At 33.3% G+C, this 22,084-nt stretch overlaps 1 protein-coding gene across 1 annotated transcript; it reads right to left on the bottom strand.

The window, feature by feature from the left end:
* Positions 1–893: 893 nt before the first annotated feature.
* LOC150029873 ((-)-germacrene D synthase-like) lies at positions 894–9,408 on the bottom strand. The gene is made up of 7 exons (XM_090310301.1): positions 9,205–9,408; positions 7,917–8,199; positions 4,869–5,241; positions 3,754–3,972; positions 3,268–3,406; positions 2,924–3,172; positions 894–1,449 (listed from the first exon to the last, which is right to left on the bottom strand). The coding sequence occupies exons 1-7, from the start codon at positions 9,325–9,327 to the stop codon at positions 1,153–1,155; spliced, it is 1,683 nt and encodes a 560-aa protein (XP_090166427.1). The 5' UTR covers positions 9,328–9,408; the 3' UTR covers positions 894–1,152.
* Between the last annotated feature and the right edge of the window lie 12,676 nt (positions 9,409–22,084).

The raw sequence follows: 22,084 nt of genomic DNA, 5'->3' as shown, positions 1-22,084 counted from the left end.
TAACAAATTTCATAGTATTGGGGTTAAAATATATAACTTTTTTTTTAAGAATGTACTAAAGGGAAGAGGGATTAGGGGGTGTATTGGGACATCTCAACTAGGTTGATACCTCCTTAGCACCCTCATCATATCCCGTAGCCAATAGTCATATTCATTCAAAAAGAAAAGTATGTATAAAGAGTTAGAGGAAAGTTGAAATCCAAAAATCAAGAGGGAAAAGGGCAATGGGGGTTACATACACGATTTCCAGTTTAAAGCGATAGTAGTAGCATCATAATTACAAAATAAATAGGATTTTCTTCACCATAGGCCAGCCAATGATAAAGCTTCATCCCAAACATGACCTTGAAGCTTCTGTTCATCTTGGAAGATCCTTTTGTTCCGTTCAAGCCATGTGCACCAAAGAAGAGTAGTGATGATGTTGCTTCTTAGAATCTCATCCTTAGTGTTCAGATTTATGTTCAAGAGACAGTTGATAATATTGGTAATAGATTGATAGTGTTGTTGGAGAATTGTTTGGGAAAGACGAGCCCATAAATTTGAAGAGAAAGTACAACTGATGAAAAGATGATTAACAAATTCTGAGCTATCCATGCAAAGAATACACCCGCTTCGATTGAGACAGCTATGAGGATTTCTTTGTTGATTCTTCTCCGTCGTGTTGAGAATATTGTGAAGGATACTCCAAAGGAAGAATTTTCATTTTTTAGGTATATACAAATTCCAAAGATTACACAGATTGATAGAGTAGTGAGGAATTGTGTAGTACCATTAAAATGTATCTTTAATGATATGTAAAATATATAATATGTCACCTTTTTTATCCATTGCTTTTTTTAAACTATTCTATTGCATAATAGTTGGAAGAAGAAGAAAAAAATAGCCAGTCGAACTTAGAGAAAGAAATAATCTTTCTGAAATAAACACCTAAAATAACATTAGTAGAGACATTCCATAGAACAAAACTTGGGACAAGATCACAAACATTTCATAAAACAAGACAACTTAAAAAATATAGTCAACACCAATTCTCTACCTTTTTATTTAATTAAAATGCAAATACTTCACTAGAAGTACTTTTACCCATTACATAAGCACACACTATGGTAGAGAAAAGTACATATGCAATTAACAATTATTCTCCAGGAGATGTCAAATTGGTATGGGGTCTATAACCATAGAAGTAATGAAATGTTTGGTTGCTCCATGAACAAATGTATAACCATCTTCCTTCTTATAAAACAAGTTTGAGAGTCTAGCAATATTCAGCACACGCATAAGGATTGCATTCGAAAGCTCTGTTGATTTCGTTATGTAATCTTCTATTACATCTTTCCATGATTTTTCGATTTCTTTTTCTAATTCAACCACAGCTTCTTCCTCTGATACTTCGTGTTGTTTCATGTAGCACTCAACAGCGGAACCAACATGACCAATCTCTTGTTCAAACTATTAAAAAAAAAAAACATAGCAAAAAATATTATTAGGAATAAAATATCGATATCCATATCAAAGTTAAATAATTTATAAAAAATCGTTTAAAAAACATGTTATTAGTAGTGATTAATTGATGATGTTTTTATATCTTTTTATGCCTATTTATGCGAGATATTGATCAAACCAGGATATCGGTGTCAATCCTTATGATTTACAAATATATCAAATATTTTAATTATCCTTGCATGGAACTACTCATTTTTATTAAAAAAAAAAATTAGCTTGATATTTTTCAATGAATTTTTAACATTAAAATAAGGTTCAACGACTTATTAGATAACATGAGATTTCATCTCAAAATTAATTGACAATGATTGGAATTGTTCATGATCTCTGTTATAAGGAGTATTAGATTTCTTGATTTTCCAAGGTGGAATTCTCAACAAGATTAGTAATTTATATGTCCAATAGTCTACTTAGGGGTGCACACGGGATGGATTGGGTTGGGTTGAAGGTATTTTTTGGACCAACCAAAAAATTTCGGTTGGTTGATTGACAACTCAAAGGATCCAATAAAAGTCTCTGACCCAAACCGACCAAGCTCTTAAAATTTGGATTTGGAAGTTGGCTTCTTTGGTCATAACTTATTTTTTCTTTTTAATTAAAAATATGTAAATTTATATACAACACAAATTTAAAAGTTATCAAACAAATTTAAACAAAGATAAATATCATAACAAATTTTTAAAAAAATTATTAAAAATTCACAAATTAGTCAATAAAAATTAATCAAACTTTAAATAATATATATATATATATATATATAATCTAAATTGGGTTGGGTCAAGCTAATTCTTTTTTAGTCAATGCACGTTCCAACATAATCCAACAAAAATAGAAAAAGTTTAATCCATCCTAACCCTTACATTTTGAGTTGTGTAGTCCAGATTGTTCGTAGGTGTCGGGTTATTTGAACATCCTTAAGTCTACTTACTATTAGGTTTAGACATTATTTTAGTACTATATTTCTAACTTTGATTCATTTTTTCTCTATATTCTCAAGATGTTGATGTGGTCTCTATAGTTTCAAATCTTGTTATTTTTATCTTTGTTCTTTAAAAAATGTCCATTTTCTGCAATCAAAATTTTAGCACGATACTCCAAACTCTAGTCATCAAATTTCTTAAAATATAACCATAATTTTTATCAAAGGTTCATCATTATATATAAAATTACGTTAAAAATTTGTATATAGAGATCAAAATTGTCGCTATTTTGAAAGTATAGTAAGTCATGTAAAATATGACATATTTTAGAAGTAAAAAACGAAAATGAACCAAAGTTAGAGAAAAATAGTTTTTGAACCAATTAAATCTCTCTTCAAGTCCTTGTTTGGGTGTGAGCTTTCTTATGTATAACCTATTACAACATACTGAATAATACCAATCATACAAGTGATGATTTTTAAATGTAATGGCTTGTGTACCTTGTGGGAAGTTATATCATTCATGAGCCTGCCGATTATTCCACTTGCTTTAAGAAGCATTGGATCACTCTCAACCCATTCAAAAGCTTCTTGTGAAGCAGCAACTCCCATTCCAACAAATGAAATTGGAACAAAAAGATAATAACAAGTAGACACAATGGCTACTTTCATGTACTCTTCCATTGTTGGCAAATACCCTTCATGGAACCATTTGGCTTCTGCAAAATAAGCTCTACATTGCCTTTTCATCTATACACAAAAACTTGGCATATATAGATATTAGAAAGCTTGAACAATTGAAAATAAAACTATATAACATTGATGAGTAAATTAAAACTTCTCACCCCTTCTTTTGCATAGTGAATAGCATATGGAATGTTGTCCTTGTTGATATCTTTCTCAATCTCCTCATAAACTTTTAATATAACTCCATAAAATACTTTCATGTACTTTGGGAGCTTCTCAATGCAATTCATATCCCACCTTAAATTCAATCAAAAGTACATTTTTTTATATAGTTCATACTTTATTCGAATGGAAAAAACTTGAATGGCACCCAATTAAAAACTCTCACATGACAGTTTGCTTTTTAAAAAAAACTAAAAAGATTATTTGTTTTAAGTGTGTATGAAATGAGAAACATGGACTTAGGTGCAACCTAAATATTGTTCTCTTCGAATTGATCAGCTACGTTTATGTTGGCATGGTTTAATATGAATTGATGAAAATAGTTAGCATACGTCTTAAACATGGTAAAATGTTCAATATTTAGTAATCAATTTAAAGGTGAATTACATTGAATCAATCAATCTAGAGTTGAAGAATTAAACCTTTCAATTGCATTTGTGAATAGTTGGAGTTCGTCCAATGTAGCATAAATGTCGTATAAATCATCAAGAATGGTTGCAAGAGCAATAATCTTGGCCAATATTATTCTAGCATGAGAGTATTTAGATTCATGAAACATTCCCAATGCCCAAATGTAGCTTTCCACCATCCTATCTCTTGCAAAATATAGTTCTTCAATCAAGTTCAAATCCTTCCACCACCTATATATATTTATGCAAAACACATAAAAAATTTCAAAAAGTTAATTCTTATCCAAATTGGTTAAACAATAATGATAATTTTAATACCATAAACGACCCACTATGTGAACACATTTCCAAAATTTATAAGAGAATTACTAACAATGTTTTTTTTTTTTTTAAAAAAAAAGTAAATAATAAACTAACATAATTATTTATAGTGTTATTTTCAAATATAGAAAAATGAGCCAAGTTATTTTCAAATATAACGAAATGTCACTATCTATCAGTTCAATTACTAATAGACAATGATATTTCGCTATATTCTGACATATTTCCAGTAGTTTTACCATTTAAAACAAGGGTAATTACAATCGGTAGTATTTTTAGGAATAATAATCAAGTGTATAACATTATTTTAAAAAATTGCAAATATAGCCAAGTCTATTAGTAATAGACTTTTATCATTGATAGACTCTAACTAGTGATATAGTTTACCACTGATAGACTATTTAAATTTGGCCATATTTGTAATTTTTTTTACATTATGTTATATCTGCTAATACTTTGAGTTTAATGTCTATATTTGCAACTGTCCCTTAAAGCAACTGTCATTAATTTTAAGATTTATTGAAAATAGAATAACTACAAAATTAAAAATATAAGACTCAAAATTCAGCTAACATAGTAGTTCTTGTAACAAAAATGCCCCAACCTAACCTTAAAAGAGAATAACCTAAAATATAATTACAAAAGTAAGCTAAGAAAAATGGTTGAGGATATAGAGCATGTTGCGAAATGATTTTAATATGGTTATTTGAAATCATTATAAAACATGTTTTTAATCCTTCCAAATTAACATCATTAAAAAGTATAAAATTTAATATTAAATGAAATAGTGAGAAAAAGGTTCACACCTTGAAACTTGACATAGTTCTTTCTGGTAAAGTTTTTGCATAGCATTGTAATTCAACTTTGCAAACTTGAGCAAAACATTGTTCTTCAGTGGATCCTTTTCATAGAGAGATATATAATGTTTGTTCATAAGCCTTGGCAAAGCTTTAAAGATTGGCCACTCCAAAGCATATTTGGCTTCTTCACTAAAAGGAGAGGTAGAATCCATGGCCATTTCTTCAAGCTTAGTTTTTGTAAAGCTTAAAGCTTTATCCAATATCTTCTCTCCATTCATTCTCAAGTGTGATGCTTCATACAAACTTAATATTCCACTTTTGTCCTTCACAATTGATTCTTTGAAATCTCCCTCTTCATTTGTAAACTTGTTGAATATCTCTGTTAAAATTTACTAAACAAATCAGACAATTTGAAAATATTCCTTTTCATTAATTCAAATAGCAACTTTGTTTTCATTTCTCAATTTTCTTTCAGCATAATAAAAATGGCCTTAGACTTGGTTTTATGAAGCTTTTAATTTTTTTCATTTCATAAAATATTGCCACGTCAGATTTATATTTTAATATGTACTTATGTCATGATAGTCCAAAGTAATAATAAGTTTCAATCAGCGCCCTATATAACACAACGTTGAGAAAAGGTCTTGGAATTTTATTGATAGAGAAAAAACGATAGAAACAAAAAGAAAAAAAATATATATTAATTACAAATTTTGAGTTTTCATCTATTTAATCTTAAATCTTTAAAACTACAAATTTAATCATGAAATTTGATACTCTTAAAATTCACGAAACTACTACATACAAAATTGAAAATATAACTAGAATTTTATTAGATAATAGATTAATTAATTTGATTAAATTATAAAAAAATATCTTAAAAAATATCTTTCAACTTTGTTCTTTATATCAAAAATACTTTAGAATATTAACTTTGGATAAAAATCGTTAGTGTTTTGTCTCAAAATTGTCCTTCAATCTTCAAAAATTCCAACATACCCTTCTTGTTAGGTTTGAATAAAAACAGTTTAATTATACTCACTTTTGACTAACCATTGTATATTGGATTGTTGTAATTAAGAACTCATATGGAGTAAAGTGTGACATAAAATAGTTTAATTATACTCATTGTGGCTAATCATTGTATATTGGATTATAGTAATTAAGAACTCATATTGGGCAAAGTGTGCAAAATGTGTCATCATGCATAAATTATAATCAAGAGTTTTTAATAATAAGTTTGTAGGAAGTAAAGAAAATGATGAACATAACAAGTAAAAAAAATTGGCCAAGAGTATAATATATAATTGTCTAATGAAAGATTCTAAAAAGGAAATCGGGATAAAAAGAGAAAGGGAGTTTGGTATTATTTTGAAAATTAGGGTGAAGAGTGGGTGAAAAATCTTGTCAGCTAAATGTTAGACATCATAATTGTATATATATATATACACACATTTTAAAGTAATTTGTTCATAATAATGTCAAAGAAGTAGTTGAGATCATTATTTAAAAAAAAAAAAATGAAAGATTTTTATTTTTCAAAATGAAAATAAAAATTTCATTTTTTTATTTTTAAATTTTAAAATATAGAAGTATTTAAAGGTGTGTTTGTTTTAATTTTTCCGATATTTAATTTTAAAAATAAGTCATTTTAGAAAATTTTGAAATCTTTGATAATAATTCAAAGTAGCTTTTAAAATATTTTTAATATGTATTTTACACCATTTTTATCTAAAGAACTTAAAAATATTTTTCTCTAATTATTTCAAACAAATTCTAACAATGGTTCGGGTTTGTTGTGTAGGAATTTTGAGAATAATAATAAAATCAAATTTTTACTTCATAATTTTTTCGAGGATATAAATAAAATATTACCACATTATTTCTTATACTTCTAAAACCCATAAATATCTTAAAATAAATCTATTATAAACTTTTTCAAAGTATTATTTTATATAAGAACCCTTTTTTATAATTTTTTTTCTTTTTTTTTTCACTATTGATGAATTTTTTTAGTTTAAAATTTTAGAGAACAAAGAAACAACAAATGATTACCGAACATTTTGTTTTCTTTCCAAAAAAAAAAAAAAAAAAAAAAAAAAAAAAAAAAAAAGAGGACAGAGAGAGAGAACAAGAAATTTAAAAAAAAAAAATTAGTTACTAAACATGTTTCAAATTTTGTTTATCAAAAAACTGCAAAACAATAAAACTATAAACAAGATGAAAACGACACTATTCTGTGCTATTGGATTATTTTTGTTTTGTTATTTACTTGTCAAGAATTGATGCAAAATTTTGAAAATTAAAAAAAATATATTTTTTAAAAAACTTGCTTTATTTTTAAATTTTAGTTAAGAATTCAATACCCCTTTATGAAAAATGATATTCATTGCAAAGAATTTGTGAAAATAAAGTACCATTTTCAAAGACTAAAAAACTCTAAATAGTCAACAAACAGATTTTTTTTTTTTTTTTTTTATTATTATTATTATTATTTAAAACTATTCTGAAGGTAGACTAGAAAGCAAAGAAAACTTGGCACTAAATAACCATAATGTTTAGAAAAAAAAACAAAAATATGTCATCCTTTCGAAAGGTATAAATTGGGTTGTTTTGAAATATAGAAAAATGAATCAAAATATTTACAAAATATAGCAAAATTTTAGAACTATTAATAATAGACGTTAATAGACACTAATAGAAGTATATCAGTGTCTATAAACATCTATCATTGATAGTTCTAAAATTTTACTATATCTTGTAAATATTTTCAACAGTTTTACCGTTTGAAATATTTTCTCTATATAAATACTTAAAAGCTTGAAAAAAAGAATGGACCTTCCTCCGTCCACCTTTTGAAGGGAAATGACGTTTTTTATGGTTTGTTAAGGTGTAAAAAGAGGAAGCACATAAAACACTATTCTCCATCAACAAAAGAAGCTAAATTTCAACTAACTAAACTCACTATTCTTAAAACCAACAAAAATTTCACAAGAAATGGCGATTAAAAATTATGACTACAATAACTTTATGGAAATTAGTCGAGATACTTACCACATGAAATAGAATAACCTTGTTGTCTAAGCAATCGAAATTTAAGGGCAGTATAGTAAATGTCTTCATCGTTGTCAAGGTTGAAGGAGTATTCAATGTTTAGGGTTTCATTAATTTCTCTATCGAAATAGTGAGACAAACCTAAACGTTGAATTGAATCAATCAAACTTAGCTTTTCAAAAGAATTTTCGATAATAGTCACAAACATAATTTGCACTTCTTCATGTAGCTTTTCAAGCTCTTTCTCCACCATATTCTCCTCTTCATTATTTTTTGTTATGTCCTACAAAAATATGAGAGATATTGATCATTTATTAGGAAGGAAAAAGAAAAAAAAATTAAATGATTGTAGAAGTTTTTATATTTATATTATCCCTTATGAAAATTTTGGGAATATTGTTTGTATTATAAAAAAAAAGTTCATTAATATTTTGTTTTTTTTTTCAATTGGTTGTCATGGTCTTTATCTGGATTAAGATCTCAAGATAGAGGCCTCACAATCTTTGAAAGATATATGTGAGCTACTCAATATAGTATCATAAGCCCATGAAGTGTAGGCGAGTATTCATTGGACCAAAAAATTCAGGGAGAGACAACATTTTAGCATGGTTGATATGTTTTGAAAACATGGTTAGAAAGTAGATAACTAGGAAAAAAAGCTATGGTGGAAGCAATATTTTTTTAACTTGTAATGATTATTAAAAAGAAAAACTAAACTTATAATTTAACTTGAAATACATACTAAAAAAAACCAATTTATAAACTCTTTTTTTTTTTTTTTTTGTTGATTTCATCGAAATACAAAATGGAGAACCTATAACCTTTTGCTAAGAGTACATGCTTTAATTTTATACCAATTGAGTTATACGCATGTTGTTTTGTAACTTTCAAATTCATCATAATGTTATCCTACTTGCTCCATGTAGCTTCAAACCATTTCTACAAAATTGTAAACTAAAATAAAAGGTTTGAAAATAAGGGTTCAAAATAGAATAAAATTGAAAGTTTAGACACCAAACTAGATTTTTTTTTTTTTTTTTTGTTAAAATTCAAATTTGGTCCCTATGATTTGGAGGAAGTTAGTATTTAGTATCTATAGTTTTAGAAGTTATAATTTAGTCCTTATAGTTTGATAAATTAAATCTCCATGAAATGGGGACTATTAGGAGGATTTTATCGAACATTGAATTAACATTGAACTTTCTATAAATCATAGAAACTAAATTTACAATGTAAACCCTAAAAAGAGAGAGAGAGAGAAAAAAAAAAAAAAAGTGAATATATATACCATAGTGTTGGAATAACAGGAAATGAAGTAATCTCCCCATGGACTTGGTGGGAAGTTTGCAAATCGACGAGTAAACTCATCATTGAGTGAGCCTTTATCTGAGCCTATGACTTCAAAAGACATTCTTTTTCTTATGAAAGATACAAAGGAAAATTGCTTAAAACAAAGGCCTTTTAGTACTTCTGCTCTATGGCTAAGCTTTGTTCTTTTAAACAACTTTTGAGCTTTGGCAATTATATATATAGACAAGGAAGATCAGAGGGGCCCATAAAACGTTCTTAAATTATATATCTTTAGCCTCTCAACTTTATCTTTTCTTTAGAAAAAAAAAAGAAAGTATCTATTTATATCCATAAATTTTTTGGGCTGTATCAATTTAAACGGTCACCTAATAATTGTATGAAATTAAATAGTTTCATGATTTTTTTCAATGAGGTTAAAATATAGGTTTTTTTTATATTTTATTTCTTGGAAATTAATGTTTTGCATGGTAAAATAAAAAAATAAACGAAATTAACATAACTCAAGTTTGAAGTGAAAATTCAATTGAAAAAAATTGGCAAAGATTAAAAACATAAAATATAGGATTCTTTTCTCAAATTTTATTTGTTGTAAATGAAAATTTTAGATTATAATAGAAGCAAAATTCAAATAAACTCAAAAAGTTTATAGAAAATATAGTTTTTGTCGTGGTGTTTTTCAAATTCAGTCTTGGAAAAGGAGATTTTTGGATTGAAAATAAGATTGAAAAAAAATTAAATTTAAAAATTGGAAAAAGTTAAAAGAAGCAAAAATTGAAAAATAACAACAATAAAATAGAATAAAAAATCCAAAAAATATATATATATGATTGGAATCTATGAAGCACAAATATTTTATGTGAGACAGAAAATCAGTATCAGACATATCGGATACCGATACTTCCAGATACTTCCAGATACTTTCCAGATACGTATGTGACACGCGATTTGATCTATCTATTTCTATGCGTACTTTTTTTTAAAAGAAAAAAGAAAGTAACTCATCTAATATTTCCCAATCTAAAATTAGGCAACATATTTAAAAAGATCACTACTCGAATCCAAAACTAAAAGAAAAAAATAAATAAATAACGGATCGAACCTAGACTAGAATCATATATTCTTTATCTTCACATTTAAGTTCCCACAAAGTCCACCAAAATATAAACCATTTGGATATCTTCAACAATTCAATGAAAAAGTAATTCGTTTATCTTCATACTTCTCCCTCTAATCTTCTTATTCTTCTTTGTAATATGAGTAATTTTTCTATTACATTTTATTAACTATTGTACTTCAACATCTTAGATGTTGCTTTTTTTGTATTGTATTTCAGTGTTTATATTCTATTTTGTGCTAGTATTATTAACTTGTATGCTAAATTTATTTATATCCTATATTTTTTTAAAGAAAAAAAATGTATCTTCAACGTATCAATATCCTCATTTTTTAGAAATATATATATTAAAAAATATATAAAAAAATGATGTATCTTTAGATGTGTCCGTATCTTAGTTTTTTAGAAATTGACGAATCGCCATATCCGATCGTATCCATATCGTGTAGTCATATCTATGTCTATACTTCATAGGTTGAAATGTTAAAAATGTAGACAAAGAAAGCAAAAATGATTCTCCGAAATCCCTCCTTTTAACTTAGTAAAGACGTATGTACCTATTATGCCCTTCCCTTTAAAATCAAAACCTACAAATAAATCTAACCCAGGAATCAAAACATTTCATTAAATTATATTTTATTTGACAAAAACAACTTTCGAGGCTAATTGGATAAATAATGTAGTTTTAAAAACAAATTAGAAAAAAGGGGTATTTTTTAATCTATTTAAAAAAAATTGGTTGTTTCCTTGTCTTTATTATAATGCGCCTCTCAAAAGACGCAAACTAACGGTAAACAAGCGGAGTTGAATTGGATGATTGCTTTTTTTTTTTATTTCTATAAAATATTGTTCAAATTTGATCAATGTATAATTGTTTGGAGTGTTCATGGTGGGGAAAATTAAAATAATATAGTACTTTTCAAAATAATTTATAAAATTATTGTAGTTTTGAAACTATTTATAAAAATATTGTTATTTTTTTTAATAGGTCGAGTGTTGAAAATTCGATTAACCTAGGTCGAATTTTCAACATTCAACCTTTGTTTTTTTATTTTTAACTTTCCATTTTCTGAAAACAATCTCTAAAAACATTTTATTATTTTATTATTTTATTTAAACTCTAAAAAGAATAAATTAAAAAAAATAATATCTCATAAAAATAAAAAAGTTTAAATTAAAATATCTCATTTATATAAAAATAATTACAAAAATCAATGTGTCCCACAAGGCGGGCGTGGTCGATTTTGAGCTTGTTGTCGTCGTCGACTTCGAACTTGAGGTTGCTCTGGTTCTTCTTGATATTGCTCTGATTCTTCATGATGTTGCTCTGGTTCCTCTGCATGCGCTTCATGGTATAAATATTCATTATGCTACCCAAGAACCCGACCATGTCCATGCACGCATGAAGATGAAGGACCGCCTCTGAATCATAATGTCCTGAACCAAATGCTGACATCATCATCATCGGGCTAACATAATCAGTTTGAATCTGTGTCTGCATCACAGGGAGCAACTCTTCCGCATTATGGACAACCTATATTTGTTCAATAACTAATAGGTTAGAGCAATTGACATGATTTTATTTTAAAAAAATTTTCAAGCCTATATTTCTGTGGTTTATAAACAAACTTCATTAGTTGATATTCACATAATTTATAAGTTGTTTACATATAGGTTTTGTCCATTAAATGCTTATCTTGCCCTCACATATATGTTTGTATCAAAGTTAATAGGAAAAAAGCTTCACATGGCATAAATAAATTATAGTCTTCTTTCAAGCCAGTAGTAGAATATTCTACCTTCCAATTATAAACTTATTTTTCCATTATAAATATAAATCTTAAACTTACGTAATTGACCTACCACATCGTGTACTCGATAGTTTAGCTCCGCGACCAATTGTTTATACAATCGTTTAGCTCCTCAGTTGTCGTCTACACGATCGTCTAGCTCTACTAAACTTTCGTCTACATAATCGTCTAGCACTTCATCCAATCGTTTACATAATTGAACTATCATTTAGTTCTTGAAGCTTCGTCTACACGATGGAGCTACCTTTTGATAAACGACTGACATTTTGGAGCTTCAACATACTACATCCCCTAACTCTTGAATTGTTATTGACCGTTAAATCTGAGTGTTTTATGATTGTTAACGTGAAAATATTATCATATGAGACAAAAAGTGGTATCAGAGCTCAGTGAACAGTTCAAGATAGCTCTAAAATTTGAATTCTTTATTCAGAATAGTCAATCTTGAAGACTAAGAATGGCAACTACCAGATATGAGATTGAGAAGTTCAATGATAAGACAGATTTTGAACTATGGAAAACGAAGATTGAAGCAGTCCTGGGACAGTAGAAGGCTATACTGGCCATTGCGGTCCCTGAAAAGTACCCTAAAACACTCTCTGATGTAGACAAAGAGATGATTGAGGTAAACGCATATGGAACCATTGTCCTAAATGTCACGGACAATGTTTTGAGGCAGATTGTAGATCAGCCTACTGCCTATGCCCTACAGAATAAATTGAATGAGATATATCTCAACAAAGACCTGCCCAACAAAGCTTTCTTGAGGGAAAGATTCTTCGCATATAAGATGGATGTAACAAAGTCCTTCATGGATAATCTGAATGAGTTTAAGAGACTATCTTTTGAATTCAGATCAATCGAAGATAATATTAGGGAAGAGAATAAGGCACTCATATTATTAAATTCTCTACTAGAATCTTTCAAAGATGTGAAGACTGCGATGAAGTAAGATAGAGAAAGAATTAACACATAAGCTATCATATCAGTTGTGAGAGTCAAAGAACTTGAGTTGCAAATGAGTAAGAAGGATCAACAAGGAGATGAAGGCTTGTTCTCAAAGGGGAAGAACAAGAACAATTGGAAGGGAAAATAGAACAATGGTGATAAGTCCAAGATAAAGTGTCATTTTTTCACAAAATGGGGTACATTAAAAAGGATTGATATGCCTTGAAGAGAAAATTGAACCAATAGAACAAAGGGGGTAACATACCAAGGCTACTGTAGGGGAGAATTCCCTTGTCTATTCAATTTCATTAGCTGCTATAGAAGAACGTGGAGACCAAAATACTATGGAGGATTGGGTGTTAGACTCTGGTTGCTCAGTCCACATGACACCATCCAATGGATGGTTTGCACCTACAAGAAGTGGGATAATGGGTTGATCTATATAGGAAATAATAACATCTGCAGAGCTGTTGGAATATGGTATGTGTCCTTGAGAATCCAAGATGGTTCAGTGAAATTGATTAGGATTGTGAGACATGTTCCTACTTTGAAGAGAAATCTCCTATTTTTGGGGATGTTCAATGCCATAGGCTGTAAGTATAGGGGTGTGGGAGGCACCTTTGAAATTATTAAGGATTCTAAAGTGGTTTTGGTGGAAACCAAGCTAAATGGTTTATATGTCATCAAGGATGTGCAAATGGCACACTCGGCCTTGTTGGCAACTGATGAAGAACCCACAAAGATGAGTTGTGGCACAAAAGGCTCTCTTAAATCAGTGTGAGAGGGATGCAAGTGCTCTCTAAATAGAGGATTCTTCAAAGAGGTATTGGAGACAACCTTAAATTCTGTGAACATTGCATATTAGGCAAAGCAACAAAACAACAGTTCCCCAAAGGACAACACAGTTCAAAGGAAATCCTTGAATATGTGCATTCAGACTTGTGGGGGCCAACTCACTCTCCATTTCTAAGTGGAGCAAGGTACTTTCTTTCATTTGTAGAAGATTATTCAAGAAAGAGTTGGGTTTACTTTTTAAAATCCAAAGATGAAGTGTTTAGTAGATTTAAAGAATGAAAGACCTTGATTGAGAAGCATACCTCTAAACAAATTAAACATTTGAGAACTGATAACAATTTATAGTTTTGTGGAGAAGAGTTCAACATGTTTTGCAGGGAGCATGGCATAGTAAGGCATAGAACCATGAGGTACACACCTCAACAAAATGGAGTAGCTAAAAGGTTGAATAGAACTGTGCTGGAAAGAGTAAGATGTCAGTTGTCCAATGCCCTATTGCCTGAAAAATATTGGGTTGAAGTTATCTTCTATATCATATACACTCTTATCAATCCATAGAGTTGAAGACTCTTGAAGAGAGGTGGATTGGGCACCACCTAAAGCTGGAACACTGGAAAATTTTTGGTTGTGTAGGCTACGTGTATAGAAGTCAAGGGAAGTTGAAACCAAGGGCTATAAAGCATATGTTTTTAGGCTTTACACTGGGAGTAAAGGGCTTTAGGTTGTGGCATCCCGTTGAAAAGAGGTGTGTGAATAGTAGAGATATGGCTTTTAGAGAAAATGAGATGATTATGATGTCTGAACAACCATCTACTTCAATGACAAAGCTAGTAGCACAAGATTTGAGGTAGAGCCTCAAAATGATCATGGAACTTCTACTTCCTTTCAAAATCTAGAGTTAGAAGGTGATGAGGCTGTTGCAAATAGTGAGCATGTGTCAAGTGAACAAGTTTAGACAGATGGAAACTTACACAAGTATTCATTAGCAAAAGACATACCTAGAAGAACAATCGTGCTACTGGTAAGATACCAAGAGTCTGATTTTGCTAGCATAGCATTAAGTGCTACATTTTCTTTTGAGTAATAATGAACCTTCCAGCTTTGAAGAAGCAACAAACAGTCCGGATGCTAGGCAATGAATATGGAAAGAAACCCCTCAACCAAAATGACAATTGGAGTCTAGTACCTTTGCGTAAAGGGTACAAACCTATATTATGTAAATGGATTTAAAAATTTAAAGAAGAGATTCCAGGTGTGCAGAAGTCTAGGTTCAAGGCTAGGCTTATTGCTAAGGGTTAACTAAAAAAGAAGGTATTGACTACAATGAGGTATTTTCTCCAATTGTAAAGCATACTCCCATTAGGCTGCTCATTTCCTTAGTTGTGCAAGAGGATTTGGAACTAGACCAATTGGATGTAAAGACAGCCTTTCTTTATGTGTTTTGTTGAATGAGATAATTTACATGAGTCAACCTCAAGGCTATGTGAAAAGGGGAGAAGAAAACCTAGTGTGTTTATTCAACAAGTCCATATATGGCCTCAAGCAGTCACCAAGATGTTGGTATGAGAGGTTTGATGTAGTGATCTCCAAGATGGGGTTCGAAAGAAGCTCATATGTTTGGTTTGTCTACACAAACTTTAGTAGCTTCAAGGATTTGGTCTATCTACTTTTCTATGTAGATGACATGCTGCTGGCCAGAAGATCCAAAGAAGAATTAAAGCAAGTGAAAATGCTTCTTAAGAAAGAGTTTGATATGAAAGACCTAGGGAAGTCAAGGAGGATCCTAGGCATTAAGATTGAAAGAGACAGAAAATAGGGCAGATTGCATGTTGATCAATCTGAATGTTGTTCAAAGATACTACAGAGGTTCAAAATGGAGAGTGCTAAGCCAGTTGGCACTTCTCTTGCACCTCAATTTAAGCTTTCAGCTGCCAATAGTCCAAAGAGCACAGATGAAGAGTATTTGAACCATATGAAGGTCGTCCCTTATTCCCAAGCAGTGGGATCACTGATGTACCTTATGACTTCTACACGACCAGACCTGTCATATGCAACAAATATGGTTAGTAGGTACATGGTAAATCCTGGTAGAAGACATTAGGAGGCAATCAATTGGATACTAAGGTATCTATGTTCATCCAAGGATGCAATAGTCTTATATAGACAGAATGAGCCATCCAATGATGAAGTATATGGTTATATAGATGCAGATTATGCAGGAGATTTGGATAGAAGACGTTCTCTATCAGGCTATGTTTTCCTATGGAGGAACAATTTGATCAGTTGGAAAGCTACTTTGCAGCTTGTTGTGGCCCTTTTCACAATAGAGTCTAAGTTCATCGCATTGTCTGAAGTTGTGAAGGAAGGTTTGTGGCTGAAAGGTTTACTAAACGATTTCAACATAACATAAACAAAAGTCAGAATCTATTGTGATTGTTGAAATACGTTGAATTAGCCCTAAAGGCATTTTTGTAATTTTTACTATATTTTTTAAATTAGGGTTTCACCTCATTCTATTTATATCTGAGGTTGGTCTATTGTAAACATGACATAAAATAATAAGTCCTTTTCTACCGTGGTTTTTCTTCCCTGAATTAGGGTTTTCCACGTAAACTCCTTGTGTCGTCTTCTTTTTCTACTTCATTATGGTATCAGAGGAAGGTGATGAAACCCTAGCCCTAGTAGAAGAAACTCAGTCATCAAACTTGATAGGTGAAGATACGCTGACTAATGAGGCAGTGATTCAAGCAGCGGTTGACCGCTATCTCCGAACCATCATCCCAGGTGGCTCAGCCGAACAGTTCCAGCTGGCGAGCCGAACAGCAGGTGGTGGGATTGCTCCAGCTGGCGTGCCAATTAGCTTCCAGTCTCAGCCGTTCCAACCGAACACCATCGATCGGACCTTTCCAGCCGAACAGCAGATGGTGGTGGAAGGTCACGCTTTCCAACCGGCGCACGCGAACAGGTCACAACCGATCGGACTCTTGACTTCGCTCCAGCCAGCGCACGCGAACGGGTCACAACCGATCGGATCCTCAACTTCGCACACAACCGTCTCAGCCTCACACGTTCCCTAGCCGGCGCACGCGATCGATCTACAGCCGATCGGTACCTCGGCGTCGCACAGAACCGGATCTACACCAGACGGTCATGGGTTTGCTCCAGCTACCGGGTCGGGTCAGATCGGCGTGATTTCTTTAACCTCGCAGCCGATCGCCGAGCCTTCTGTCCGTTACCCATCATCACAGCCGTTTGGGAGCAACGCTGGTCACGGGTTGCCAAACTTTACCGCTGGTGGACTTCCGGCAGTAGCTTCTTCACAGTACCATGGTGGACAGCTTCTTCCTCATGTATATCCAGTTCAGCCCCAGTTTCGAATGGGTGATTCCATTGATGAAAATCCCATGGTTTTTAGACAGAAAAATTCAACATCTGAATCTCATAGGGAACTCTAACAACAATTAGTAGTCTTCAGCAACAGATGGTCACCTTAGGAGCCAGATTGAATGGCCATGATTCTTCCACGATGTATTTAGAAAATCCGGTATCAATGTTTCCTACTCTTCCAACTTCTAATATTTTATCTGGAACAATTGGAAATTCTGTAGGAATGATCACGGGAGAGAAGTTGAATGGGAAAAATTACTTCTCTTGGTCCCAAACAATTAAAATAGTTCATGAGGGACACCATAAGTTTGGATATTTAACTGAAGAGATACCACGACCGAATCCTGGGAATCCTCAAGAGCGTGTCTGGAAGGCAGAGGATTCTTTGCTCCGCTCAATGTTAATCAGTAGCATGGAACCAAAAATTGGGAAACCCTTACTCTATTCAGCCACTGCCCGAGATATTTGGGATACAGTCCGAAGGTTATATTCGAGGCGTCAGAACGCATCCCGCCTGTATACTCTACGTAAACAGGTTCACGAATGCAAACAAGGGGGCATAGATGTAACGTCATACTTCAGCAAGATGTCATTGTTATGGCAAGAAATGGATCTATGTCGGGAGATCATCTGGACCTGCCCACAAGATGGAATTCAATACTTCAAGATAGAAGAGGTTGAGCGTGTGTATGATTTTCTTGCCGGGCTGCACCCTAAATTTGATACAGTTCGTAGTAGAATACTAGGGCAAAAACAAATTCCGTCTCTCATGGAGATCTGTTCAGAAGTTAGATTGGAAGAAGATAGATCGAGTGCAATGAACGGGCCAGGTGTTACCACTGTAGAGTCAGCTGCCTTCGGGGTAATGTTCGCTGGAGCTGATGGTGACAAGCAGAATAGTAAAACACCCCCAATTTGTGAGCATTGCCAAAAACAGTGACACACTAAGGATCAGTGCTGGAAATTGCATGGTCGCCCTCCAAATGGTAAACGTCGCCCTCCGAATGACAAGTCGAAATCTGGGCGTGCTCTAGTGGGCGAATCAGTTGAGAGGGCTGCACAACCTCAGACACAGCCTTCAGTGACTAATCCTGGTGATTCAGGTACCATAGGGATCGGAAAAATTGCTCAATCAGGTAACCCTCAATCTTTTAGTTTCCTTGTTGAAGGGAATAAGTTATGGATTCTAGATTCAGGAGCAACCGATCACTTGACTGGCTCATCCGACCGATTTCTCTCATACTATCCAAGTGCTGGAAATAAGAGGATTCGAATTGCGGATGGGTCCTTCGCTCCTGTTGCTGGAAAAGGCAGACTGTCACCATTTCAGGGATTAACTCTGCAAAATGTTTTACATGTGCCCAAAATTTCTTACAACTTATTATCAATAAGCAAAATAACAAAAGATTTGAACTATAGAGTTGTCTTCTCACCAGATACTGCTCTGTTTCAGGACTTGAGCTCGGGGAAGACGATTGGCACTGCTCGATATGACAGAGGCCTATATTTCCTTTCTACAGATGCTTCCTCCAGAAGCTTGTTTAGGATTAGTCTTTTATCTTCGTTTACTATATCTGAAACAAATTATTTATTGTGGCATTTTCGTCTTGGACATCCTAGTTTTCAATATATGCGATATTTATTTCCTCATTTATTCCATAATGTGAATGTTTCTTCATTATCTTGTGATGTCTGTGTACGTGCTAAACAACCTCGCGTGTCGTTTGTTTCTCAGCCCTATAAACCTACCCAGCCTTTTCAGCTGGTCCACAGTGATGTTTGGGGTCCCTCGAGCATCGCTACCCTGTCTGGTAAATGGTGGTTTGTAACTTTCATTGATGACCATACCCGACTTACATAGGTATATCTCCTTGCTGATAAGTCCGAGGTTTTATCTACCTTCAAACAGTTCTATACCATTGTATTAACATAGTTCAACACAAAGATTGCCATCCTCCGAAGTGACAATGGTCGTGAGTTTGTCAACCACACCTTCCAGGAATTCCTAGTGTCAAAAGGGATCATCCATCAAAACTCGTGTGCATATACTCCACAACAAAATGGGGTGGCTAAACGAAAAAATCGCCATCTCATTGAAGTTGCTCGTTCCTTGATAATTCCAGCGTCTCTTCCTTCGTACCTGTGGGGAGATGCGGTTCTTACCGCAACTCATCTAATTAATAGATTGCCTTCACGAGTTCTAAAGTTTCAAACTCCTCTTGAGTGCTTCAAAGAGTACTATCAGTCTACCCGTCTTATTCCCGAGGTTCCTCTTCGTGTGTTTGGGTGTACAGCCTTTGTTCATACTCATGGTCCACACCGGACTAAGTTTGCTCCACGAGCTAAAACATGTGTGTTTGTCGGGTATCCCCTTCATCAGCGAGGCTATAAATGCTTTCATCCATCTTCCAGAAAATATTTTGTCACTATGGATGTCACGTTCCTTGAAGAAAAACTGTTCTTTCCCGTTAGTCATCTTCAGAGGGAGACCACGAATGAAGAGACTAACAATTCCATGTACTCCATACCCATTAGCCTCAATCTTGAGCCTAGTCCGAATCTTCCTGAACCTGAGCCTAGTCCCAATGTTCCTGGACCTAGTCTACCTAGTCTTGAACCTAATTCTGCTTCTGTTGTTCCCGTGTTGGTTCTTCCTACTAGACAAGTGCCCTGGATAGCATACTATAGGAGGAATCTCAGAAAGGAAATTCAGGAAACCTCTGGTGTTCCATCGGAAAGTGTCCAAGCCTCAGAACCAGCTCAGGTTCAAGATCCCATTGTTTCAAATGAGAGTCTTGAAGAAAAGTCTGGGAACATAGAAAATGATGAAATGAGCTCAGAGAAGGTTGAAACTTCAGGAAGTAATGAGATGCTGAAAGATCCTCAAGAAGATGCAGAATTGTCTCAAAAGTCTGATACTGAAGAGGGACAGACGAAAACTGACAACTATGATACCACTCTGGATATGCCAATTGCTCTGAGAAAGGGAACCAGGTCATGTACAAAATACCCTTTGCATAGTTTTCTGACCTATAGTAACTTATCTCATTTTTTTAAGGCTTTTACTACTCAGCTAGATGCTCTAACAATACCTACCAGTGTACATGTGGCCATGGAAGTTCCCGAGTGGAAAGCAGCAGTAATGGAGGAAATGAGAGCTCTTGAGGCAAATAAGACTTGGGAGTTAGTAGCTCTCCCTAGGGGTCACAAAACAGTTGGTTGCAAATGGGTGTTCACAGTGAAGTATAAGTCTGACGGAACACTGAGGTATAAAGCCAGGTTAGTTGCTAAAGGATTCACTCAGACGTATGGGATTGATTATTCAGAAACTTTTTCCCCAGTGGCTAAGTTAAACACGATTTGTGTTCTTCTGTCTGTCGCCATGAATAAAGATTGGCCCCTACATCAACTAGATGTAAAGAATGCATTCCTAAATGGTGAGTTGGAAGAGGAAGTTTATATGAGTCCACCTCCAGGTTTCGAAGCTAAGTTTGGGAATCATGTTTGCAAACTCAGGAAGTCTTTATATGGGTTGAAACAGTCTCCTAGGGCCTGGTTTGACAGGTTCACCGTGTTTGTTAAGTCCCAAGGGTTTGTTCAGGGGCATTCTGATCATACCTTGTTTACCAAAAAATCACCCTTAGGAAAGATTGCTGTGTTGGTAGTGTATGTTGATGACATCATCCTATCAGGGGATGATACTGCAGAAATTGCTAAGCTAAAACAAAGGATGGCAAGTGAATTTGAAATTAAGGATCTTGGTAGTTTAAGGTATTTTCTAGGGATGGAAGTGGCAAGATCAAAAGCTGGAATATCTGTTTCTCAGCGGAAGTACACTCTGGACTTGTTAAAGGAAACAGGAATGACCAGATGCAAACCTATTGACACTTCTATTGAGGTCAATAGCAAACTGAAAAGTGTTTCGGAAGGAGTTCCTGTGAATAAGGAGAGGTATCAACGCCTAGTAGGAAAATTGATTTACTTGTCTCATACTAGGCCTGACATCTCCTATGCTGTGAGTGTAGTAAGTCAGTTTCATGCAGAGTCCATATGAGGAGCACATGGAAGCTGTGACTCGAATTTTGAGATATTTAAAGTCCACCCCTGGGAAGGGCTTGGTATTCAGGAAACAAGACACACGAAGCATCGAGGCATATACTGACTCAGATTGGGCCGGATCTGTGACTGATAGAAGGTCAACCTCAGGGTACTGTACCTTTGTATGGGGAAATTTGGTAACTTGGCGGAGTAAAAAACAGAGTGTAGTGGTCAGAAGTAGTGCTGAGGCAGAGTATAGAGCTATGAATCTGGGAGTGTGTGAAGAAATCTTATTACAGAAAGTTTTATCTGATCTTCACGAGAGTAGTCCAGGGCCTATGAAGCTGTATTGTGATAATAAGGCTGCCATTAGTATTGCGAATAATCCCGTGCAACATGATAGAACCAAACATGTTGAAATTGACAGGCACTTTATTAAAGAAAAGTTAGACCGCGGAGTTATTTGTATTCCCTATGTACCTTCAGTCCAACAGATTGCCGATGTTTTTACGAAAGGGTTATCGAGACAGACGTTTGAAGCTTGTATTAGCAAGTTGGGTCTTGCCGATATCTATGCCCCAACTTGAGGGGGAGTGTTGAAATACGTTAAATTAGCCCTAAGGGCATTTTTGTCTTTTTACTATATTTGCTAAATTAGGGTTTCACCTTATTCTATTTATATCTGAGGTTGGGTCTATTGTAAACATGACATAAAATAATAAGTTCTTTTCTACCGTGGTTTTTCTTCCCTGAATTAGGGTTTT

The sequence above is a fragment of the Benincasa hispida genome, unplaced genomic scaffold (genome assembly GCF_027475165.1).
Source record: "Benincasa hispida cultivar pf3 unplaced genomic scaffold, pf3_genome.v1.1 HicScf85, whole genome shotgun sequence".
NCBI lineage: Eukaryota > Viridiplantae > Streptophyta > Magnoliopsida > Cucurbitales > Cucurbitaceae > Benincasa > Benincasa hispida.
This window is presented reverse-complemented; position numbering and strand designations above follow the sequence as displayed.